The sequence below is a fragment of the Lutjanus erythropterus genome, chromosome 14 (genome assembly GCF_056507025.1).
Source record: "Lutjanus erythropterus isolate fLutEry1 chromosome 14, fLutEry1.hap2, whole genome shotgun sequence".
NCBI classification, from domain to species: domain Eukaryota; kingdom Metazoa; phylum Chordata; class Actinopteri; order Lutjaniformes; family Lutjanidae; genus Lutjanus; species Lutjanus erythropterus.
This window is the reverse complement of record NC_139330.1, coordinates 23912700-23939564: the sequence shown is the minus strand read 5'-3', so window position 1 is coordinate 23939564 and position 26865 is coordinate 23912700. Positions and strand designations below refer to the sequence as shown.

The 26865-nt window shown below is 38.0% G+C and overlaps 1 protein-coding gene across 1 annotated transcript in view; it reads right to left on the bottom strand.

Annotated features, from left to right (window-relative positions):
* Positions 1-26865, bottom strand: part of LOC146315596 (AT-rich interactive domain-containing protein 5B-like) — a 99885-nt gene that overhangs the window by 36299 nt on the left and 36721 nt on the right. Inside the window, exon 4 of the mRNA XM_084735819.1 lies at positions 20286-20516. Within this exon, the coding sequence (XP_084591945.1) occupies positions 20286-20516 (231 nt within the window). The remainder of the gene's footprint in view (positions 1-20285; positions 20517-26865) is intronic.

The window sequence follows — 26865 nt, the reverse complement described above, 5'->3', positions numbered from 1 at the left end:
GTTAAAGTTTTTAACCTCTGAGCTGTATTTTTACGATCGGGTCCCATTTTGTTTGTCTCATGCACATTGTTGATGTGATATACAGTCCCACCAGTGGTTTCCCACTATTTCAGTGATGTACTGTACTGGTGGTGGTAATGGGCCAAAAATATGCAGCAATCTGTCAGGCAGGGAACAAGAAAACTACAAGCTCGTAAACATGGATGTAAATAATGCTGTTTGTTTGTTTGTTCACAATAAAACTCCACAGGGCACATTTAATAGAAGTGTATGGACATTAATAGCTTTCTTTTCTTTGCTCCGTCTGGTCTAACAGCCACAGACGTCATGTGTCTGAAACCAAAACTGCGCTCCTGATTTTCCTATGTAAAGCAGTGAGTGTTAAACGCTCCCTCTTCTCTATCATTTTGTTGCTGACTGTATCCACCGTTGCATTTCACGTACTAATATCAGGCATTTCTGACGCGCTCATAATTCTCACTTTGTCACATCTGACAGCAGAGTTATATTCTTCTGTTCCTGCGCTCGAGGCACGTTTCTGCACAGAGCCGTTCGAGACACACACTGACAGCACAAAAAATTTTAATGAACAGTAATACTTCAAGCATCTCTATCACTGCAATCATCAGAAATTACACAATGCGCCCACAGAGTGAGACAGAGTGTGTGGGTGGACAGAGTACACTGTTTTTATTAATCATCAAAACCTCCGTAGGTTGATAGATGATACAAGTGTTAATTAATTTCTCATAATTATACAGAGGGAGATCATCATTGATAAAGTGTAAAAACATTTCACAGCTGAATGTAAGAGTACAGCGTTTCATATTAGGTCAACCTCGGGGGGATTTAACATCAATAACGCTGGAATATTTTCATCACTGGTGTTATTTTCTTGCCTGCTTTTTCACCCGTGAATGCAACAGCAACATAAGAAGATATTTTTATACGGCCGTGGCTCAGAGCTATTCTGAATTTAATGAGGAATGCATTTGGCTCCATCTTAGGCATGACAATGGATACTAGTTACTGTTATTACACAAACACATCCAAGTTTTGCCTGGCCTTCAACAACAACAACCTCACCTTCTATAATGTAACAGAGAGCGAGGGAGAAAAGAAGAGAGCAGTAAGGGAATCACACAGATGGAGAGAACAAGCAGTAAACACCACTGAGCAGCGACAGTGACAATTTAAATTTTTCACCTGTGTTCACAGTCAATGAGCAGTGGTGTGTCTGGAAAGAGCACCTGTATCAGGAACTCTTGTCCTGACTACTGACACACAGAAAATCACTGTAATACAAGGCTATTAGAGCATGTGCCTGAGCAAAAGGCAGGGATTAGTCCGGCTTGTTACTAAAAGAGCTCTAACAACAGTCCCCCGAGGTGCAGCCGACTCATCCTCAGGTCCTCAACAGCTTCTTGTAAACAGGTCTTTTCTTTCTAACCACACAGCAGCCGAGATTTACTCTGCTCCAACCTCTCTTTTAAAGGCCAAGTCAGCCCATATGACAAAAAAACAGCATTTTCTCCTTAGCCCGTATCGGTTTTCCTTTGTTTGTTTTTCATATTTCAGAACCTTATTTGTTCAGATATCTGTCTCTGAGGTTTTTTTTACACCCCAACCAAACAGAGATGAATTGAATTTTGCTCGCTTGCTCGCAGCATTGAACAATTACATTTTAAAGCTGCACTAATTGATTTTTTTTTTCTGAGGCAGCAGAACAAGAAACACAACAGTCATATTATCACCTTATAAAATTGTTATGGGGATGGGAAAGTTGTTCAGTGTTTACTCTACCATTTGGACACCGCGTTCCTTGTCTTTCCGCTCATTCTCTGCTATGTTTTTGATCCGCTGTCTTTAATCGTCTTTCTCACATTAAAATAAGAAAAAAAGATGTTGTTTCATGATGTTATGAAGTAGTGTGGGATCATGGGAGTTGTTGTCTTCACTTTTAAACAACCACCACAGCTGATGAAAATGTATCTGACACAACTCAGACAGAAATCACATTCATGGAAGAGGTAATATTTAAGTTTTATTCACACGTCTAGTCATGTTTACCGACTTCCTTCCTCACTCTTTGACGTATCTGATGTATCCCATCTTTTCCCAGAGTTTATAGGAACTAGCAACTAGCTAGCAACAGTTTAGCTAGCAATGGCTAGCAGGAAATGCACTGTTACCTTAAATTATTTCTCTGAGTTTGAACATCATTGGAAATGCAGAAATGTTACATATTATAGCTTTAATGTGAACATATTGATTAGCACAGCTTTAAATGAACAAACATATGTCCAAATTGTTTCCAAAATATGTTGGAACTACTTTCTGTCAAAGAAATGATATCCTACTTGCCTGGATTATCCAGAGTAACAAAGACACAGACACACATGTTACTGATTATTTCAGTGTTATTTTTCAAAGCTGTGAGCGCCACAAACTAAATTCCTTTGACCTCCATTATTATGGGGTGGAGGCCGAACCCCCAAACAAATTAAACCAAAAATATTTGTATGGTCGGATACCACTTATGATGTGAAAAAACATATTTTTATGTAATTTGGTTGGACCTGTCCTTTAAATCAAACTAACCCTCTCTAATGGACATCCGTGCATGTGTTCAGTATGAATGTATAAATATAGTGACACTACACAGACAGGAATCCATGTGAGATTTTCTGGTCTGGGGAGATTCTCACCAGATCTCTTCTTCTTGTTGCAACAGCTCTGACATGCCGTTCCACTCTATTTCCCAAACCCATCATTTCCTATACAAATACTGCATTATATCGGCTACAGTCTGTTTTTATTTTCCTCAAAGACGATTCCCCTTAGCCGGCTGACTGACAGCTGTGTGTGCATGCATCATTATCTCCTTCACAGAGCCTGTCTGTTGCCGTAGCCTGTGGCAGACCTCAATCACACAGTATTAGAAATGACTCACGTTTCCGCAGAGTGCCGCGCTTTTGCCTGCTGCAGGTGTACCACACATTATATGAACCAATGGGATTTACAGTAGGTGAACTACCTGTCCTGCCAATCTGGAACTACAGACATGTAAAGTCAGGTACTTTGAGGCTAACAAGTTCATTTGATTTAGCTTGAGGAGGAGAAGACATAATGAGTGAGAGTGTTGCTGATAATGTGTCTGTCCCTGGAAGCGAAGGTCAGTGAGGCCAATAAACTGTTTGGATAAATGAAAGATAAAAACCGCAAACAACTGAGCGGAATGAATGTAAATCATTCTAAGAATAGCTTAAACTTAAAGGGGCAGTTCACCCCAAGATCGAAAATACACATTTTTCCTCTTACCTGTAGTGCTCTTTATGCATCAAGATTGTTTCGGTGTGAGTTGTTGAGTTTTGGAGATATCAGCCGTAGAGATCTCTGCTGTCTCTCAAATATAACGGGACTAAATGACATTCTGAACATGCTAAAAGAGCCACAAAAAAAACCCCACACACATTTGAAAAATTCAACAACAGTGTTTCTTTCCAGTAGTCATGGTTACTTAAGAAAATCCACAGACCTTGTTTTGAGCAGTTTCACGTAGGAACTATTTTCTTTTTATGGTAGAATCTACTGTAACTACTTTCTTTGTATGAGAAATAAAATAGTTCCTACATCAAACTGTTCACAAAAAGATGGTATCTTGAGTAATCAGGTCATGATTTTTGGAAAAAGACATTACTGTCGAGTTTTTCTTTTCTTTTCTTTTCTTTGTTATTTTTTTTTTTTAGCTTTGAGCACCACAAGCTGAGCACCATTTAGTTCCATTATTGCTGGAGAGATGACAAACATTTCTCTGAAATCTCCAAAACTCAGCAACTCCGACCAAACCTTAGATTGATAAACAGCACTACAGGTAGGAGGAGGGATATTATTCTTGATTTTTGGGTTGAGCTCAAAATAGTGAAAACAGGAGTCTACAGCTGCAGCGATTAATCAAACATTAATCAGCTATTTCTGATAACTGATTAATCATTTTGAGTATTTTTTGTCTTTTTAATTCATATTACTTTTTGGCCTTTTTTGCCTTTATTTCATCGTGACAGCTGAAGATATGACAGAACAGGGTGTAAAGAGAAGGGATGACATGCAGCGAGGCGGGAGTCGAGCCAGCGGCCACTGCAGAGGACTGACAGCTTCAGTACATGGGGCAAACGCTCTACCAACTGAGCTACGGAGGCGCCCCTTGATTCATTTTTTCAAGACAAAACTCAAAATTCATTGTCAATATGTCAATATTTTCTGTTTTCTTTTACTCCTCTACGAGAGTAAACTGAATCTCTTTTGGGTGTAGACCAAACAAGATATTTCAGGACATCTTGAGCTTTGTGAAACACTGATCAATATTTTTTATGTATTTCTTGGACCAAACAGCCAATCAATTAACTGAGAAAATAACAGACAAATTAATTAAGAAAGAAAATAATCATTAGTTGAAGCACTACAAGAATCATGTCCTTTTTGTCATATAAACTCACCTAGTCAGTCTCCTCTTGTTTTTGTTTTTTTTTTACAAGGAAGTGAAACTTTAACGGGAATACTAAGTTAACTTCAGGCAAGTAAAACTTTAAAACAAGAATACTAAGTGACTTCAATCTTTAATTTGAGTTTGGTTGAGCTTTAAAATGCTGCTCAGGTCTGAAGACTGAGTTTTCAGCATACAGTCAGGTAATAAGATCCACAATAGAGGGTCTATGCTAATGCCTTGGCAGATAGTGTGCAGTAGATAAATCATGTTTATAGACTGATGTCCTCGTCTATGGCCTCTGTGAATATAACAAGATTGCTTCCAATTGCATCTAAATATGAGCTTTATGCATGCAAACACACTGCATAATAAAATACTGCGTGCATGGATATGGAATAAAGAGTCTTGCTTGCCATTTTAAACTACAGCCCACCACACCGGCTATTACCTGGTGTTTATATTCTAATATGTGACTATACTGTAAAAATGCTGCTTCTTTGTGTTGATCCTGACAATTTGTCAAATTTAAATTCAGCAGCACTGGGAGGAACACATCAATTCAAAGTGAAATCAATTCAATCCCCCCCTCCCTCCTCCGCCTCTTTTTGACTTTCTCCCACTCTCCTGCTTCTCCTATCTATTTCTCTTTCCTTTCTGTAATAATTATGTGAGCGGCAGCAAATGTAATTACAAAGGGGTGGGGTTGGCAGGGGGAGTGTGTGTACGGAGGGTGTGTGGGGCGGGGGTGGGGGGGTGGGGGGGTGATCGCTGTGCATGCACAACAAAATGCAACATTAAAAAGCTATTATCAGAAAAGGGAACATTTTGGCAGATATATGGCAGAGGGCAGCTTCCGCCATATGTTTGTGGAGACGGGGACAACAAGTCAGGTAGTAATTATCAATCATCATCAGGAGAACCTGTCAAAATGCTAGGCCGGGCACGCTCTGACTGGCGTTGCCATGGAGACAAGCCCACATCCCAGCAAGTGTGTGTTTACCAGACATTAAAAATACACTCCCATATTTTTATCTCGCACTTATAATATCGTGTAAATTGTTCTTTGAGTTTCTTTGAGCCACTGTTGAGATGCGTGTGTGTGTGTTTTGGATTTCCTGCCAAGCCATCGTAGGGAAAGAGATTTTTCAGGGATAGAATTTAGGATCATTTGGGTTGAGGTTATGGTTTTGGTTTTACACCGATTTCCTTGCCCTCAGGATCAGGCATGTTAGGGGTTACAATTAGCAGATGTAAATGGAATATTTTCACCATAGTAATATTAAGATAAACGTGTGTGTATGAGCACATACATAATGCATTTTGCCAGTAATGAGCTCATTTCTGTGACCATACTGTTGCCGTACACAGACTCTCCATTCAGACTGTCACTGTTAATATTCCTCAGCCGACAGAAGAGGACATTCTCCCAAACCATCATGACTTTGTCAGTTTCAATTTTACATATTCCTTTTTTCCTTTTTTGCATAGCCTACTCCAGTTTCCATTTTACATAAAGCAAATGCCTTCAAATCAAATTTCACTGTCTGCCATACAGTCTATTCAAAGCATTTCCAGAACAGTGTACAGTAAATGTGACTTTTCACCGCATCACACATGAGGAATGTCTCTGGATCCTTTCCAAATGTTTCTAACGACAATGGTGCTTTCAGATGACAATAAATTTCCATGTGACCTCAATCCATTACCCTTCCAGGAATCAGGATTATTTTCACTTAAAGCAAGCTCTGAAAATTAAATACATAAGCAAGTAAACATGAAAGCAATTTAGGGGGGAAAATGGTGTAAGTGCGGTATGAATTTTTCCTGCTTTATTATGGTAGTCATTTGGAAAAAAAGAGGGTAGTGCTCTTAATTCATTATTTGTGCGCTGTTGTGCATGCTCCCCCTGGGGAGAAGCAACATTACTCTTTCATCAGATCAAATGAAGCGAAGCCGTGCCGTTCCAGGAAGAGCCAATTAAACTGTTCAAAGAAGTTTATTATTGCGACGGATTATGAAATCATTCTCATCGGATTCATTGGGGTGTGTGTTTCGACAGGGGTGTGAATGTGTGTACTTTACCACCGCGCAAACTCATAAAGGCTGTCGACTCCAGCTTTCCATTTGCAAAGTAAATAGAAAATTATGGCACGCAGTCACACTGCTGCATGTTTTACAAGACAAATCTCACAAACTTAATTCACAGTCAAAATAAAGCGGTAATTATAGGGACGAAAATCAGTCATTCTTTCAATTCCCCCTTTTTTTTTCTTTCATCCTGTCTGCCTCATGTGATCGCCTCATGATGGTAGCGTCGCCTGTTAAGTACTTATTAACACACATCACATTCGAGACATGGCTGGGTTTAATCTTAACCCAGATCCATTGACTGACACACACACTGAGGAATGCAGTGACCTCTGACCCTGCAGAACTTCATAATATCACCAAGTATTTAGCTCAAGTCTCTCTCACACACACACACACACGCAGACACGCAGTGTAAGGCAACGTCCCTCCCTTCCAGTGTGTGCCATGGGAACATGGGAAAAATGGCTGGAGTCAAGAAAGTCATAGTTTAGTTTAGTATTGTGTGAAACCACTCAGTGCAAGGGCAGATATTTCACGCCACTGTTGGTGGGAACAGCTGGAGCTATGATGAGGGGTTGATGAGTTGGTTTGCTATATTGTAGCTATACTAAAATAATATAGCCAATATAGCTACAATAAATTAATATAGCTGCGATAAAATAAAATAATGTAGCTACAATTTAAAATAAAATAATATGGCTAAAGTACAATAGTTTAACTGTGTGTGCATTTAAAAGTAACACAAATAATCCCCATTGTAACTTAACATTTGCATATGTAGTATTTGGTGTTAGTAATTAAGTCATTAAGTTACTTTTGAGAGAACTAACTAGTAACTTTAACTAATTACTAAATTTCAGTAACTTGCCTAACACTGTCCTCCTGCCTGAGGCGCACAGTGCAAGAGGAGATGAAAAGGCACTGCACCGGCTAAAATTATAGCATTTATGGGAATAAAATACAATATTATACATTTGTGTATATTTCCCTCTTTCCAATGATGGTCTGAATAACTAGAGATTTGTTGCAAGTCACATAATTTATATATGAAATATCTGACAGTAAAAAGAGACTCCCTACCTGTGTGACCCGTGGGACCTTACTTCGGAAAAAATGTGAACGGTAGTTGATGGCGAATAGAAAATAAGATTTTTGTTTGTGTTTGAACTGTCTCACAAATCACACATAATGTCCTTTTATACCTGGGTACAAATACGCACACAACAGCAAATTTGCTATTCATACCCGTTCCCTTATTTTAGCTATAAAGAGCAATAAATTATCTGTGAATAGGAGGATGTGATGGGTGAATGGGTTAAGTTCAGGGCTTTCCTGTTGGAGGCTGTGTTTCACGTCCTGCCTTGGACTGCTGCAATTTGACAGTATTGTAAAAGTATATGTCAGTGGTACCTGTTCAATACATTTTTTTCATTATTATTTTAGGTTTCCAGTCATAGTTTGGTTAGATTTAGGCAACAGAACTACTTGGTTAGGTTTAGGGACTGATCATAGTTTGTCTGTGATGTTGGCTAAGGACACCTGGGTGCTTGTCTCTGCCATGCTAGACTATATTCACTCGGGTGTAAATAGGCACACAGACTTTTGCAATCTGGATGCAAGTAGTACCTACCATAACAAAATATTTGTCTCTTACCGCTGACTACCCTTCATGTTTCTTCTCAAATAAGGTCCCATGGTGGTTTAAGGAGGAACTTTGTCTCTCTATTATACAAGAAAGAAATTCTTCAGTGCTGGCTGAAGTCCAACCCGACACAATATCTCTGTGTGTGTTTAATCTGTAATAACTAACAGCGCTGCTTTGTTGTCAGGACAGAAATAAACAAACTACAACACAATACAGGCTGTAAATATCTGACAAGAGAACGTGTCACTTTAGCTTTTGCTTGTGCCCAAGTGTTGGCAAGTAGCTCTTAATGGCTATTGTTCCAGGAGAGGAAATTGAAAAATAAATCCAATTTTGCGAAAGAAATGTTAAGAGCACACAGAGGGACTGTCCCAAATACACACCCTGTTGTTCCAAGAGTGCCAAATGTAAAACAGAGTCAAAGTTACATAATGTGGAGGATTTGCTAAAAACGGGATAACCTTCAAACGCTTCCACATCATTGATACTGACAGACTGCAGCAACAACTCAGTAGGACCGGGGCTTTAAAAATACAGTATTTCAATTTGGCTTTTAGAGAAGAGAGAGGGAGAGAGGGAGGGATAGATAGAGGGAGGGAAGTGGGGGGGGGGAGAGAGGGAGGGAGGGAGAGATGAAAGGGAGCAGTGGATAAGCTTCAAGGCTTATCCTATTCATTACTGGAGGAAAAAAAATCACAGCATCGACCTATAAATAAATGAATGCCAGGATAAACACGAAGCCCATACATCAATAAAACATATGTATTCTAATAGATCACGCTCTAGTTACACTTGATGGGATTGAGTCGGCCAATGAGCCCAATCATAGGGACTTTATCATTCTGAAAAGCTACACGGCATTAAGCTACGCTGATTATAAATAATCATCATTCCCATAACAAAATAGGCCAATGGATACTTTTATCTTTCTGTTCATTTTTCTTGTTTATATGCTAATGGATTGTATTTTAGGGATTGAAGGAGTTTATTCCAGTCATCTATAAATAATTTAAAAAACACAACAAACTCTCTGCTGCTCTTCATATTTTTCTCTTTTCATTATCAGGAAAGTAGCAATATATTCAGAAGAGTGCAGATCTTTACCAGGCAGCTCAAAATGAATATTCAGATGTACCCCCTTTGTAATCACCAACATTTTAATTAGGAACTGTAATTTAATTACACAATTTTTCTCAGTATCCTGTAACAGATTACAATTTTATTATTTTGTAATTTAATTATATATAACTGGTTACCTGTAACTAGTTACTCCTAAAACACTGCTAGTAGGCCTTGTTTTTAGCTGAGCAGTTGTTGATGACTTGCCGCCTTTACCAGCCGGTTAAGAAACTGAGTCAGCAGTCAACAGTCGGTCTGTGAGCATACAGTTATAAATCTGCACAAAAAGCAAGATTAGCTGCAGTCTAGCTCACACACGCACACGAGCCGTTGATTATACCAGGCAGTAATTAAAAAATAAAATTTTTCAGCGGTAGAATGTAACTAAGTACATTTACTCAAGTACTGTATTTACTGTGGTTACGAGGAACTTTCATATTTTGTTGATGTTGGAGGGACCTGTGGACAAAAGTGTCATAACCATACAATACAGCATTAAAACTAAAATAAACCTAACTAATGTAACTTCTCCTGGGAAAATGTAAACTTTTCCAGTCTGTATGCTGTAAATCAGCAAAATCTGAGTGTCAGTATTAAATTGAGACTGTTTTTTTAATCCAGTTAAAAACTCCTTGTGGCATGTTTAAGTACAAATTTGAGGTACTTGTACTTAACTTGAGTCTTTTCTTTTTCATGTAATTTCCTACTTATTTTAAAACTATACTTTCATTACAGATTAGAATTTTTGTGTACAAAACATACAAAGAGTTTGTCAAATATGTTTTGTTATGAATATAACTACTATGTATAAGTGAAGCTAAAACAATTAGTCAATTAATCAATTAGTTTGAAATTAATCAGTTACCTGCAGTCCTGTACAAAATAATAAAATTGAGCTTCACCCAAACCAACTAAAACAGTAAAATTGACACGCTTTCCTTTACTTTGAATACTTTAAGTAGATCTTACTGATTATAGTTACATACTTTCAGCGAGGTTTTCAATGAATGGCTTTTACAGGGATTATTGCATATGCAGTATTTTTACAGTGTGGTATTAGTACTTCTGCCACAGCACTTTTGTAAACAAATGTCTAAATCCACCTCCAACAGAGACGTGGTTAAGTAAGGCGTTCTCTTTTCTTTTCCAAGAAATGTCTGCGTCATTTTAGAAAAAAAAACTGGAAACATCAATCAGAGCCATCGCGTACAGTATAATCCTCTGCTACTGTCATGTGTCAGTGTCGTAACAATGATTTTTGACGTCACTTAAGTTACACAAGCTCTTTTCATAAACAACAGCCGGTAACAAGCCTCTACCTGCAGACATGTCAAAGATGCTCGACACTTACTGTAACCCAGCGAGCAGGCTACAGGGTTGCATTCAGGAGCTGTTTCTACAGCAGCCTCACTGGCAGAGGCAGACTTTGTAAACAGCATCTACAGTTACACTGATGAGTCAGACATGTTCACTCCAGGTTGCAACATGCTGTTCTGTAATTTTTATTAGGGACATTCAGGAGCTGTATCACAGCTCGTATCTGAGAATTTGTGAAAATATGATTCTCAATGTGAAGTCATTTACAGCTACAAACCTATCACATCCCTTGTTTTTTTTATTAGCATTTTAATATCATTTCAACCGTGTTCACCGACAGAGGTTCTTCAAAATTTGACAAGTGTATTAATGGAATAATCATCTAAGCCATTATGAATGAGGTCAGGCCGGCCTGGTCAGCTGGAGTGTAAAGTAATTAATAACATGCTCTGCAGTTTATCAGAGTTTTAAATTACACAACTGCTTAAAAAAAAAGTTGATGTCTTTTTATTTCCAAGCCTGATAATGACCTGTCAAATTACTGGTAACCATCATAATAAAGTGGTTAATCACTCACCTGAGGAGGACAAGGTTTTGCCTTTTTCAGGCGGCTATGTCCACTACCCAGAAACTTTTAAAGTATAAGTCTTTAGATTTATTTCCTACATTTGTGCCGTTTCAGTTTGCCATCAACATGTAGAGACATGAAATGTATTGAGTCCTCCTTAACAGTGACATTTTAGCACCTTTATTATTTTTTGGCAGTGTTAACATCTGTGTTACCGCAGTTCCAAGCAGGAGCCAGTCTGAATAACTGACTTCAGTGCTGCCTTCAATGACACTCTGACATCCAATGTTTGAAAGTCTGCCACCAAAAAATAAGAAACCCTGCAGATCTTTAGTGAGCTGACAGACACACGTAACCTTAAGAACAACACGCATCTTTTAGGATAATGTGAATTTGTCCATTACTTTCATGTAAAATGGTTCCTCCTGGCAGATAACTCCTTAATCTTGGATGTCGGAGGATCCGTAAATGCAGCAATGGCGAGAGATTTCAAAACAGTCCCAGCTGCAATAACATGTGATGATAGTTTGACTATAAAAAGGTGACTCAACGTTTCACTGTGGATCACCACCTATATAAAACAGATTTTTATCTTAAACGGCTGCCCGAAGGGCAGGAGGCTGTGTAATACAAATATGTAAAATATTTAAAGCCATATGTTTGGTTTTCACAATGACAGCATGTGAATGCAGTTTCCTTCATATTGGTAATATCCTACCTTCTATTAATTTAACAGTATAATAAAAAAAATATGCATGCTGTGTAAATTCCTGCATATTAACAGGGCTGGTTAGTATCAATTTACATTTTATCAGCCAAGATTACATTTTAAAAAATGTGATGTTAGATTATAATTATGTTGTCAAGAATTAATTGATTACATTTTTGATTATGTCCTTAAAATATGGCCATTTTTCAAGTTATGAAACTTTTTGCATGGTTATCAATACTCTTTTAATTCAGGAAAAGTGTGTCTGGTCTTTCATATGGGGTAAGGGCTCTACTTTGTGGCAGACCAGAAATAACATTTGTGGGACTCCACATTTTTCTAGTATTAAGTGCAATATATTCAATACTTGATTTTGATCCAAAAGTAATCCAAAATATAAATATATATCATATAAATTTGCATTTTTTTTTGTAATTCAATGGATTATGTTACTAATTATATGTATTGCCATGTAATTTGTATTCAGTAACTGACTTCTTTACAAAGTAATCTGACCCATATCTGATTATTAGTAATTATCCCTGCATATAATATTGTTTGGGATCTTCAGTAAAACGAGCATTGTCTCTGTACAGCCTTATAATATTTTATTTTTGATTGATGTTCAATTTTAGCATCTTTTTAGAAAAATATTGCTTGAATAATAATACACTTAGATTTAGAGCAGACATATTTTATAATATTTTTTCATGTTCTGCAGGCACATCCTCAATCTATCAGAGGGTTTATAGAAAGAGTATGTAGCCTGAGAGGAAAAACCAAAAAAAAAAACTTAACGCTGCTGCTTAATGCTGTGAGTGCATGTTGTTTCAGTTTTTATGAACTCCTCTCTCATCTGGATTTTGACAGCTGGACAGGTAGAAGACACTGTTTAGAGGAATTCTAGTGAAGAAACAAAACTGAAACTGTAAAAGTGACAAGTAGATGTCATGTTGTGTCATGTTATGACCCTTTAACTGAAATAAAAGCATTCCTGGGTGCTCTTTCTTCCTGTACTGTAAATTCTCCTCGATCAGCAATACTCCTCTGAGAAACCTTTGCACTGTAAATAACAGGTCCAGACCTTTGAAAAGCTGCTCGCCAATAGCCAGATGCTTATTTATCTCTCTGCACTGTTTGCTAAAAATAGATAAGCAGCAATGCAAAGCAATACGTGTAGTAGAGCTGGTGTGTCGCTGATGACATAATAGGGATAATCAGGAAGATTGTGCCTTTTTCAGCCTTTTTCAGCCTTCTTATGCTGATACTAGTAGAAGAAAGTTCTTTTAGTTATAATAGCAATAAATAAGGCATATTCTGCCCACAGGCTATAGCATGTCATGTTACATTATAGTGTAAAAACATGTATCTTTCATTCCTTGTAAAAACAGTATTTTATAGATACGTAAGGACATGGCAGTGTACTATATAAGTGGCCTTTCCCCAGATGTTCAGTTCTATGTTATATACCGTCATGTCTTGATAATGAATACTGACTATACAGCTACAGCATGTGCTCTTTTCTCCTCAAAATTTCTCCTCCATGGCCTCTGTATACCATGACATATGGACAATGAAAAATTCATGGGCGGGTGGTTAACACAAATCTGCAGAGGAGATGGGAAAACATGAGCTTAGCAAGCAGTTCGCCTATTACATTAACAGACGGGCCTGTCATGGGACGATATTGGCGTATGCATATTTCATCTAATCTGATTCCATGTTTAAAAAGGGAGCGAGAAAGTGGTTCAAGTTGTGGAAACAATGACATCATGCTGTTGTACATTCATCTGGTGGTGACCCAACCCAATCAAGCCTGCAGGACTGAATGTTTTTAAAGATACTATCTCAAAGTACAGTTTTTGCTTTTCCTTCATCAGTAGAGTACATTTTACTATCAGTTTCATTGAGTGGCCAGGAAGTCTTTTTTGTGTTAAACACAGATGCAACTAGCTCAGACATGCAAAAACACCCTCATAAATACACCCGAAGCACGACCAAATTCAGCCCCAGATGCACAAAACTAGCACACACGCACCACATTACAAAAATAGACTGAGAATTCTGTTTATGATCAGTGCATCTGGACAACGTTAATATACTGAAGCAATAAATAGTTTTTTTTATACTCCCCCCACCCTGGAGGATTACAAAAAAGGATTCCAAAGGATTGCATTGAAAATCTTTCTTTTTAATAAAAATCAAACCAGCACTGAGTGAGAGATATTTCAAACAAAACACACTGAGCGGAGCATGAAATATATACTTTCTGTGCCAAGGAAAGAGACCTGGGGAATATAGGACAAATGAGAAGGAGCAAGAAGAGGAGGGGGGGGCAACTCTTCTCAACTGCTTTGCCTCAAACGTGATTGCCTCACTAACTTTCAAAATACTGTTGATTTAAGCTATGCGCACACAAGGAGTGTTAAGTTTCTGACGGGGTGGAGGAAGGGCAGCAGCTCGGGAGTCTAACTTCAGAATCAGAGAAAACGGGAAAAATGTTGGTCATAATATTTTCCTTAACAGACGCCCAAATGAGTGGCTGTCAAGATGCTCTGTGGTTCTGCGACGGTTCTTCTTGTTTAAATATATCATATACATCACCTCGAGGTCGAGCTTACAAATGTTTATGTTATTGCTTTGTCGCGCATGCAGTTTCTGTGCCAAATGAATGTGAGTAATGCTCGACAGAACCATGTCAACTAATAACAAAACCTTGAACCGTGTCATCTGTCATTCAGCGCCGCGACGGCCGGGCCCACTCAAACTATTTCCGTCTCTTTCTCACAGCAGAGCAGCCTCAGTAATGCCAATATTATTATAGTACAGTATGTTAGACCGTCTTTATTCTGAGGTTTATATAAGAGCTTGTCAGTGTATATAGAATAAGTAGAGGAGACCAGGGGCATTTGTAACAAGGGAAACTGTAACACACTCAATTCCTTCAATCAGAAACAAGCCAACAACTTTATCTCTTGGTTAAAAACTAACGAGAACAAACTATTCTAATGCAGGTGTTGCAAGCACACAAAATTCTATCAAGCCTGCAAGATTGGGGGCAGCAGTAACACAGTGCAATATGTACAGAAGAAGACAATGCCCCCCAACAACTGTTACAACTGCCCACACCAAGGGGGCAACTCTGACTTCTTGCTTTAAATTCAATATTATAGTCTTGACCTTAGTAATGAATATATATTAACTGAATTATTAATTAGTACACATATGTACATTTCTTATATTAAAAGATGACTAGTGTATTTCTGTCTGTGAGTCTGTGAGTTATAAAGGAAAATGTAAAAAATGTTACAATTGCCCCTGGTCTCCCCTGCTATAAAGAATATGTGTACCAGCAAGGCTTTGTGCACAACTTATATTTGTGCAAAGGCAATATTACATTCCTCCTGGCAAGAAAGTAAATTGGGGACACAAAGTAGCATGGGTATAATCAATCCACGCTGGCAGAGAATGCATGATAATTATAAACAAAAACTGTGTCATTCCCCGTGAGGAAAGCAGCTGCAGGGGTGACAGGCGATGCTCAACATAAATATGGATCACAGGACTAAATATCTGGTAACTGACGCAACCGCAGTTTTGCTCAAGCTGGTTCAAAAGCACGGCAGCGATGTGGACGAGAGAACATGAATATAGATCGGGCTGGAAAAAGCGCAGTCTCCGACAACCGTCATTGTCATACCACGAACGACCTTACATCACTGAGTAAAGTCAGAACAGATATTGAGGATATCAAAGTCATTATGCGCCGATGTTTCATTAGTCACTCTCAGAAAATACAGATCAGTGAGAAGGAGAGTAGGGGAGAAAAGGGATTGTTGTACACTTTTTATTTGGGCATCAGTAGCTCAGCGGTCGTTCATTCTAGATCTCTCCAGCTTTGAAACACTGTACCCGTATTTGTCTACTACAAATAAAACTCACCTGGACATCTCCTACACAATCACAGATTATATTCTGTTGTTACAACCTACCCAACTACTGTCCCATTACTCCATACTCTCTAATTTATGAAAGAACTTCATTCAAGAATAAAGAATGAACAGTTTTGAATAAAGCAATAAATTTAAAGTAACAAAAACACTTGTGTGTGTGTGGACTGTGTTCCTGACTGTGTTACATAAGAGTTCAATCACTGTCAAGAGTTGTAGCAAATGCAAATGCTTTGTGAGGCCAGAAATGACACACTTGACCCACACTTATTTTTGCCTTGAGTTTTAATTTTAATGAACTGTTATTACAACTGTCCTCACCCCAAGTAGCGATTATATAGCTACCTATTATACAGGGGTGGGAGAAAAAAATCAATTCTTTTGAGGATTGTCATTTAATTTTTTTTTTTTCTGGAATCAATTTTTGAATTGCTGAATTGATTTGTCTTTTTATAATTAACTAGTGCTTTGTCCATTAGCTCAATGACACATAATGGGAATTTCCATTAAAGCACTAGCAGTAATTAGCACTGCAATCTTAGTAATATTATCTTAACAAATATGTCCACTTTACTTCATATGCTTAAAACAACACTTGTGCTCATAGTTAGAGGCTCATATTTCCTGTGCTCTACAAACTAACAGCTGCTGACCTCTCAGGAACTACAGCAACCTCAAAGGGTCAAAACCCTGTGTGCAGTTTCAGGGGCTCTATTCATTTTGACCCCAAATCTTATCTATCATTTTATTTATTGTTCTTAATTTAATAATTGTTCTTGCTGTACAGAAACAGCTAAATGGAATAAATTACTTTAAAATGTATTTTATTTGCTACTTTTATATGCAGTATAAAAATGCTGCTGCTGAACTAAAACTCAAAAGGATTGATTGAGATGTGATGTGTGTTATTTATTATGAGCTGAATCAGATATACAGTGTCTGTAAGTGTATGATTCAATGTTTTCCTATGGTCTAATGTTAAAAAGAAAACAAAAATTGCAATAAAAAGTGTAATGTCCCAGGCCTACTGTTTTAGCATCTTGGCTTGAAGGTACCATGAATGCAAAGCATCAAATCAAACCAGAGAAACTGCAGAGAAAAAACATTTTTTTTGGTTGTAAAATCCACAAAAATACCACAGTGACATGCCACTCCTTTCATGAGCTCAAAAATGAAATGAGGGCAGCAGTTTTCTAAAAGGTCAAACTGACAGTTCAACCCGTTGTTACAACACTCCCCTGTCTCCCCTACACAGGGCATGCTCAAATAAAAAAAAAAAACATATTCTGCTGATTATATAATAAATCTGTACATGATTTTTGCTGTACACACACCTACAATAGTCCTGTGTTAAAGCCATAACCAGGCTACCAAGAATAGCCTGGATTTCACCAGCAGCCTTTCATCTGATGGCTACATTTCACACAATACTGTACCAACAGGCTTGCTGAAAATCTGCAATAGCACTTTTTTTTTTTTTTCCTGAGGCCTCTCGTCTTCTTCTCTACCCCCTGAGGTAGCCTGACACACTTTCATGAATTAGCCTAGACAAGACGGACGGCTATTAGAGCTGCCACAGCAGATTTGGCTGAATCCAAAAGGTCAGAATTAGCATGGAGAGAAGCATAGAAGAAAGTCCTGAAATTGTTCCCCAGATCGACTTTTAACTTTTTAATATTTCACAGCTGCACAGTATTACTTCTTACGTGTCCACAGCGCTGGTATTTATCCTAATAAAGGTGGATTTAATATGGCGTTTATAGCCGCTTTTTTGATACGGAGCCTATAAATGGCAGGAGGACTTTACTCAGCAGTTGTGTATGTTTCTAAGTGCATGTGCAAACATTCATGTGTGTGTTTGTGCCTATAAGTAAGACGCCCTTGAGACCTCAGTTCACTTGGCAGAGTGATGAAATTACTTGGCTCTGCTGTTTTGAAACAAATCACAAACAAGTCTCCTAGCAGCAATTCAAGCAGGAATAAAAGGCTGCTTCAAAACTAGTAAACCTTCATGTGAATAACATTAGAAATCTGGTTGCCTTAGTAAAAAAAAAAAAAAAGTAGAACTCCCTTAGGCTCTGAAAATAAACCTTTAGCTTAAATGTGGCTCACAGAGGAATGGCATTATTGAGCCAAGTGAATGAGCAACAGCAGCCACAGGATGTTAGCGTTACTATTCATAACTTATTTTCCTATGCCTAAAACCGTTTTCCCTTCTGGTCTCACCTCTGCCGCTCTCTTAAAATGCAATTACCTACTGGCAAATTTACAGGAAAAGAAAAACAATGACTTTTGACCAGAGGAGCCGTTACTGTGAATGTCAAATTGATGCTGCACAAGAGCCCGCTGAGCTCCACAGCGCTACCGAGCAGAGGAAATATAAAGAGAGATGAATCACATTATTCCTTTGTTTTAGCCCAGCTCGGGGTTAATAAAATGTGTGGATTCATGAGCAGCGGGGAAAGCACAGTGAATGGCAAATAGACATGTTCCAGCACTTCAAAATTCCTCACTGGAACCACAGAATGCTTTTCATAGGTGTGACTGGTGAGGGTGTTTGAATGGCGGTCACTTGTGTTCGTAAACACGGAGACTGATCTGGGGACAGACGGACTGAGACTAGCTAAAAAACATACTGAAAAGCAAATGATGGTTAAATTGCATTGTGATGAATTTTAATCTTAGTCTTTTAGCCTTAATTAACTAAACTAAAAGAGCATGGATCAAAGGCATGTTCAGTTTAGATGGCTTTAATTCTTTTGGGCAATGAAAGGTCAAAAAGGACAGAAGAGTTACAACAGAAACAAAGGAGTGATGAGTGAAATGAGACCACAGCACAGCAGCAAACTAATGATCTCTTCACAAATCCAACCCAGTTTCTGTTTTCTCTTTTCTCCGTGTCTGTATTTTTTATTTTTTTTTTACATTTATTTCATTCAAAGCCAAGCCAAGAGGCAGATATTATGAAAGCCTCCTGAGTTTTCAGTTGTTTTGTAGCTGTCCAGTGAAAACCAAGTATCTCAATTTAGTTTTGTTTTTTTAGAAACACTGAAGGATTAACTTTAAAGGAGACATATTAACTATATTTACTGTACTAAATCATAAAATGGCCATGCTGTGTCATCAGAGATTAAGGAAACATGCTGAGTTGAAATACTGACTTCTCCAACAACAACGCTACAACCAGCATTTGCTCCTTCAAAATTTCCATTCTGTTTTTCCATTTCTATCTTTTAGACGGAGTTGATGTTTATAACTGTTAAACTGAGCACTCCAGAGTGTTTAGTTTCGCAGTAGTGGGCTTGTGTTTTTTGGATAATGGGCTTCGCTTTACACTGACACACAATCAACAGACTTCTTGTTGCTCGTCATTGTCAAAGCATCATGTTGGTCACGTCTTGTGCTCGTGTTGACTCACTGTCCCTGCAGCCTACAAGAACCTGCCTGACCTTTGAGTCTGGGGGGACAACTTTCGTCAATATTTGCATGTGGACTGCAGTACTCATTTTTGAACAGTAGGGTGCTACATATTTCGCCTTTAAGAAAAACTATCTCAAGTGATGCAACATAACTAGAAATATCTTCTTGTTAATTCTATGCATTCTACTTCCCTCCTACATTACCCACAATGCACTCTAACCGCTAACAGTTCTATCAGAGATTTTCGTGCATGTTATACTTCTAGCAGCTCGAACTACTAGCCTCGAGTAAGAGCAAGAGATGAAGAGTGGGCTACAGACTCACTTCCACAGATTTTCTTTAAATTTCCAAATTTGTAGACTTAATCCCCAAATGGTTTTCTCCGCCCTGTGACCTGTAAACTGACTTTGATGTGTAAAGTCAGTCCACCTCCATTCTAAAAAGTGCAGAGAAGGTGTATACAGGGCTGTTTTTGTCAGCTCTTGAGACACTGTTGTTGTGGAGAAATGTTTTTCACAGGACAGGAACTGTATTTGGCTTTGGAACCTAAATGATACCATGGTTCCCTTTTCTTTGCCCTTCGATGGTCTTCAACTGATAGGTAGGCCTTACACAAATTCAAATTAAAATTTTAAATGGACTCAAGTACTTTTACTGGGATTTCACACTATGAAGCTAAATTGCTTGGCCCAGAAAGTGCAACCACTGTCCATTTTCCACTAAAAGCAGACTTGAACAAATGGTCAGGGTAACCAAAATGACATAATTGAAAGTTTGAGATGAACCGTAGTGTGAGAATGAGTTTGAAGTGCACGATTATATTCAGAGCTCAGGACATGAGGAGTTTGATGTTTCACGGGGCAACGTGCAACACTCCAAACGCCATAAACCGCCACAGTGATGGCTGCTGGCAGTTCAGATGAGCTGATACCATAAACTTATCTGAAGGCTACAATCAAACCTCCAGCTGCCACACTCACCAAACTCGTCACAGATGCTCTCATTCTGCAGAAGGGTAGGGTGTTCGAAGGTGTCCCGGCAGTACAGGATCCTCGTGCTCCCGCCCAATGCAGCGATGCCGCCCAGTGCCAGCACTGTGTGGTCTATGAGCAGAGAGGACGGCTGCTCTTTCAGCCGCATCAAGACGGAGCGGTAGCGGCAATACTGGGGGTAACTGAGGACCAGAACCTTCCGCCCATCCTCCTCCTGGCCTGAAAAACACACAGAACGCAGACACACAAGTTAGAAAGGTCCACAGAGGTTACACACAGTTAAATTTGACATGCAATTGGAAAAGTTTTGTAGGGAAATAGAGAACGTTTTGTTTTTCAAGTGCTCCTGTAAGATTTGTGGGGAATGGCAGCACTTAATTTTACAGGACACATTCACTCTTCCATTTCTCTGCAGGTTTTACTGCTATTTTTTCTCGCTCATAGATCATTCTTTGGCTACTATTATATTCTGGCACATCGACTGCCAGTGTGCTGGTCCTTTTACTCCTCACTGTTGGCCTTAAACTGCATGGTTGCCTGTGATGTTTGAGATGACAGACCTGTCATCCTATTGTAACTGTCCTATTGTAACTTTTATTGAGCAAATCTCAAGAAGGTAAATATAATATAATATAATATTTTCAGAAAAAATGCCAAAATTTCATACATTTTGAATAATTCCTCCTTGCTATACATTAAGTTGTCCAGTGCCAAGCAACACCATGATTTTTTGAACAGTTCTGTCTCCCACATTCAACATATATTTATTTCTCCTGCTTTGTGAAACATCATCCCAATGACACTTCTGTGTTTTTCAGGAAATGCACCACAATAAGGAAACAAAATGCTCAAAAGTTGCTGTTTCACTGTGACTCATGAACAGTTCTTTCATTGTTGTAGTAATAGTACATGTCACCAAGCTGACACAACACCCTTTCATGTGTACTGCGCAAATATGTTGTGTTGTTGGACCGCATGTTTGAAATTGCTGTTGGTGTGACAAGAGGTATGTCAAGTACAACTCCTGATGCTCGCTACTTTGACTGATAAGGGTTTTTAACGAGCACGTTCGAGCTGGAAGTTTAGACAAGGTAAGTGTGAATAAGTGTTTGTGTACATATTATATATTTCTCCTTTAAGTTTTGAAATAAACAAAAAAAAAAGTTGTGCACTGTCTATAATCTTTTGTTCAGATAGTTTATTTTTCTTACTTGGATAAATTTGAATCTTTGAGTTTTAGAAACCCCTAATTCTGTATTTATTTAATGAGCTGTGAACCTGGTTTGTTATTATTTGGGTGCTTGAGAATAATATGGTTGCAACCGAAATAATTAAATTATTAAACATAATTCACTTTAGCTCAAATGATTTCAGCAATTTTTGAAATATTAAATTTTTAATTTCTAAAGCTCAAATATCCCAGTTGTTATAAGAAGGAAATAAAACAATCTCAACAAAAGATTATTGATTTTTTTAAACTCCATTTCAAAATTTAGGAGTTTTATAATATATATAATCTATGAAAAAAACAAACAAACAGAAAATGCAAACTGTGTGAGAGCACATTGTCTCCCATCATGCTTTACAGCCTGCTGTTTGTCAGAGGTAATCTAGCACAGCTGGTTGATAACAAAGCTCACTGTTTTACTCAGGAAGTAGTTAAACCTCCCATTAGAGCCAGACTTTACCATCACCTGTGACAACTAACTGGCAAAGAAATCTCTTCTGTTATTTTGAGAGCCTCTGGACAGGAAGTACAGACTGAGGTGACACAATAACCTGCCATAAAAGCCGAGAGGGTCTGCTGATAGACAAATTAAACTGTTAATATTACACCATGTAAGAACAGGACTGACAACAGCTATGTGTACTTAGGTACATGATGTTCACCAACTTAGTTTGCTAATTGGCACTGACAGCTGTTGAGATATTTCAGTCTGGGCCAAAGTGGTGGTCCAACTGACTGACTGCCATCTCTGGCTAATAAAAATACCATAAACTCACTGCTGAACGGTTAAAACACAGAGCATATGGTGAATTAAAAACTAAGATAAAGCCATACAGATCTTGTCATGGCATAAACTAAGTGCTCTGGAATGGTTTTGTAATTATTAACAATATCTGTTCCTGACGTTTCCCCCTGCATAATACTAACAAAGTCAACAAACCAGCAGACTATTCATGATATTTTATTCAGTGGAGTCTCCTCATTTAGCTTCTATAAAAACCTCTTCTTACATTATATCATCGTCTTTATGTGGATGTTATGCAAACAGCAGAGCCTCAGCTGTCAAGGCTACAGGTTACTGATGATTACATACTCAGTTATTATTTTTATGCAGCATGAGACTGAATAAGACAATTAAAGAAAGAACTATTTTAATGAGCTACTTCAAAGGTATAGAAGAGACATTTCCTGATTGTTAAAGAAGATTTCGGATCCAGTGTTTCACCTTGTTGACTCTGCAGGACGTCTATATTCAGCTGATTTTGTCTGGTTACAATGTTTAATGCGCTCGCAATAAAACAGACCTAAATCCTACCCACCATAAACACAGAGAGGAAATTATCTTAAGTATTGACAATAAACATTACAACCTGAAATTACATAAAATATTGTACACGGAGAGAGCCTTTGAATTATTTTCTCAATTTGTTTAGTTCGTTTAGTCCATAAAATATCGAAAAAACACATACATAACAATTTCCAGAAGCTCAACTACACATTAATGTCTTGTCTTGTCTGACCAACAATCCAAAACCAAAAGTATTGACTTAAGTATCATAAAGCAAAAAAAAAAATACTTACATGGTTAATTATGAAAATAAATAATAAAAATAGTTGCATATTGTATATTATTGTTTGCTTGCTTGATTTAATTACCTAATTGTTTCAGCACTAATATAGTATCAGAATCAGGAATATGTCCCCAGGCGGAAAGTGGGTTACATTACAGTTGCTCCAATTCCAGAAGAGAAATATATATAAGAACAGAGAAATTACAAGAAAAAAGAAACTAGTCTGTAAAAATGTGTATCATGTACTACAGTATACAACAATATATTGTATATAGAAAACTAGAAAAATAATAAATGTGAAAAGATTGAGTCTATGTGTGTGTTGAGATGCAAGAATATTGTAAATAAGAGTATTGGTGGGATGAAATGTAGTATAAATAAATGAATGTAGTATTGATCCCAGTATTAACTAGTATATTGGACAGTTGAATTATTATATAAATAAATATGAATTGACTTTAAACACCACTTGATAAAATATGGTATCACTGATCCAAGGTTCTTATGGGTATTTACTGTGGAGATTATATAATAAGAAAATGACACCTGACCTCAGCAGAAGTAATATAACACAGTACAGCACTGCACAATGACTTGAAATTGGCCAAATTATAATACAAAGATAAACTATGCCTGTGAATTGTTCCTTTAAGCTCCAGTAAATGTCACATTTTGTAGACTCACTCACTCTTACAGAGTGTTGTTTGAAAGTGGAGTGCTAATATTTTTCTAGCTTACAAAGCCGACTACACGGTTCAACAGTTGATGAAGCAGAGTCAGGCAGTTCGAAACACGATTTTTACATGAATTATTCACTGTCCTGTCTGCTTTTACAAAGCCCTTGGACATGACATTCATGGGGAATTTCTGCTGGTAAGTTAATATTTCAGGGGTGGCTAACTAGCAAGCTTTGCACCTTCCTGAAGAAAAAACAGACCATTTTAAAAATGCATTTTTTTTTTTTGCCTTTTTAGTGTTATTTTATCAGACTGGAGGCTGATAGCATCATTGAACTGTGCAGCAGAAACAGGGCAGGAAGGACACCATTCATAACATATTTACAGCAGCTGCATTCCCAACAATCAGTGTAATTAGTTCCACTGTACTCCAATATGACAACCACTTCAAAAGAAATTATTAAAACCATCCAACCAGCGCACACACACACAAACATACATGCATACACACACACACACAGCCAATACACAGAGACAGTCGCAACAAAGCCCGCATATGTATAAACACACTTATTCCTTCATACATATCACGCTGCAGACACACACATTCATCAAAGATTGTAGCAGTTGTCGTATGCAATTACAGCTCAGAGGTAGAGCAGGCTTTGTTTCCAAATGTCAGGGATTTTATTGTAAGCGGTCACCGTCAGACCTGCTCTTTCTCCCGAGGACCCTCACAGCATTTCACTTGATTAGATTCAATTTGCAGAGAGAGCCGCAGGGCATTAATAACTGTACAAAGGCGTTCTAAAGTATGCATGTCGCACTGTGTGTGTGTGTGTGTGTGTTGGTGCGTGTAATGTACATCGAGTGTACGTACACTTTAAAAATTCCTTTTGTTCTTACAGCACGACCTTTCAAAATAAAGGACATCCTTATCTTTGCGTAAGCTTTCTAATTGGTCGGGGCTGCGGCTGCATCACTGGAGAGCTGGAAGACATTATGTGAGAACATTATGCAATTTGTTTCTCCCCCTCTCTCCCTGGATCTCTTTTCTATTTTCTCTTTCTGTCAGTCAGTCAGTCGTCTCTCCTGGTGCTGGTATAGCGTGTTGATCAAACAGCTGTGGTGCAGGAGATTATTTTCAGAACACGCTGTAAAGCTCCTGACCTCATAAACTACAATAGTGTCAGGGTCATAACTGCTCTGCAGGACGTTAGAACCACTCAGCCAGTGCAGCACTCAATAAACTCTAATACAACACAACATACAGTAAACTGATAAAGTGCAAAGTAATATTTAGCAATATATTTGATGGTCTGTACAAATGTATTACACTCAAAGGGCCACTCCGCTAATTTTACACATCAATTTGTGGTTTTCTACTTTGTGCTGGGAGTCTCTTGGCACCTCATGATTCAATACTGATTCAGGGGGCTGCGACGCCATTAGAAAATTATAATAGATGCATCTTGACGCATCAAAATTTTAGATTTCTAAACAAGATTTATTTTTTCTTCTTGTGTGATTACTTTCTAATGTTTTCTTACACACAAGCTGCATACAGTGTGGCTCTCATCCAGGTCCTTCAGCTTCATAGAAGCCAAAATGTTTCCATAAGCCAAGAGTACCTGGTTAATACCTCCATTAAGCCAGGGGGTGCCAGTCGAACTGTATCCACCTGCAGTTGCTCAGCCATCGTCACAAAAACTCAAGAAGGAGCCTAGTTCAGAACGTACACACAAAGCACATGTTTATCTGTCTTGTTTCACCATCCTATTGGCTCAGTCGTAAGGAAAGTACAGTCTGGTCCTACAAAGATGTTACAGATGATCATAATATCATGAATTGTTTTTTCCAATGGTGTGCATAGATTCATAATCTTTCAAGAGAAAATCATGATGTATCTAAGATTTTCTTTCTCACACCCATAGTATTACTCAGCCTGTGAAAACAGTTGCATAATGTCTTCTGTGACTCTGGAGGAGCTTTACAAAGTCTGAAAAAAAAAGAAACTGATGACATCATCAGGGTTATCTCAGCTTGGGTTTGCATCCTACAAAATTATAACACAAAACATGTGTTTCAAGCTGGGGTGCATGGAGTATATGAAACATTGGGGTTTACAAGCCAAGAAAGCCCTAATGAAAGACACGATCAAGTTGCATTATGGGAATTGTAGGATCCAAGGTTTGGGGATTTTTGATTCTTGATTGGGATTTGATTCAAAGCAACAATTACAATAATCATTTTGAGTCACTTTTTAAGAAAAAAATGGCAAAATTCTTTGATTTCTGTTTCTTAAATGTGAACATTTCCTGGTTCCTTCACTCCACTCTGACAGTGAACTGGATATGTTTGGGTTGTAGTCATAACAAGACATTTGAGGACATCATCTTGGACTTCAGGAAACAGTCAATATTTTTCGCCATTTTCTGACATTTTGGACCAAACAACTAATCAATGAATCAAGACAGTGATTGACGAAGACCTGCAGACATATCTTTGCATTGCTAAACTGCACCCTTAATTAGTCTTGCACTTGTATTATCTTAAGTTCCCACAGAAGTTGTTTACAAAAAGCCAAACAATAAGAAGAAAATAGACACAGCTATAGATACATAAAATAATCAAAGCAACAGACTACAGAACAGGTTCAGAAGATGAACAGTCTGTTCTACACAAGTGAGTTTTCAAATGTGGTTTAAAATCACCGACAGGTTTCTGAAATTATACTGTATCGTAAACTGTGGCATACTTTGGCAGCCATAAATAGAAATGCTTGTTCTCCTTTTGATTGCGCCTAGTCACACAGACAGCTGAAAGACCTTGATCAGTTTTAACATGACTTGTTTTTACTGCTTGTAACTTTTATTATTGTTGTTGTTATGCAGCAGTAGTAGAGGAAAAGGCAGCAGTTGAATACCCCATAACAAAACCCTGCAGACTGTAACACTGTCATGCAAGGCCTAAAAAAGTGATTACATTTTAAAATCAATTCTAAAATGCACTGATGGTGAGTTGAAAGGAGCAAAAGCAGGAGTGATATTAGCATACGTCTCATCTTATTTAGGAGTCTGGCAGCAGAACTT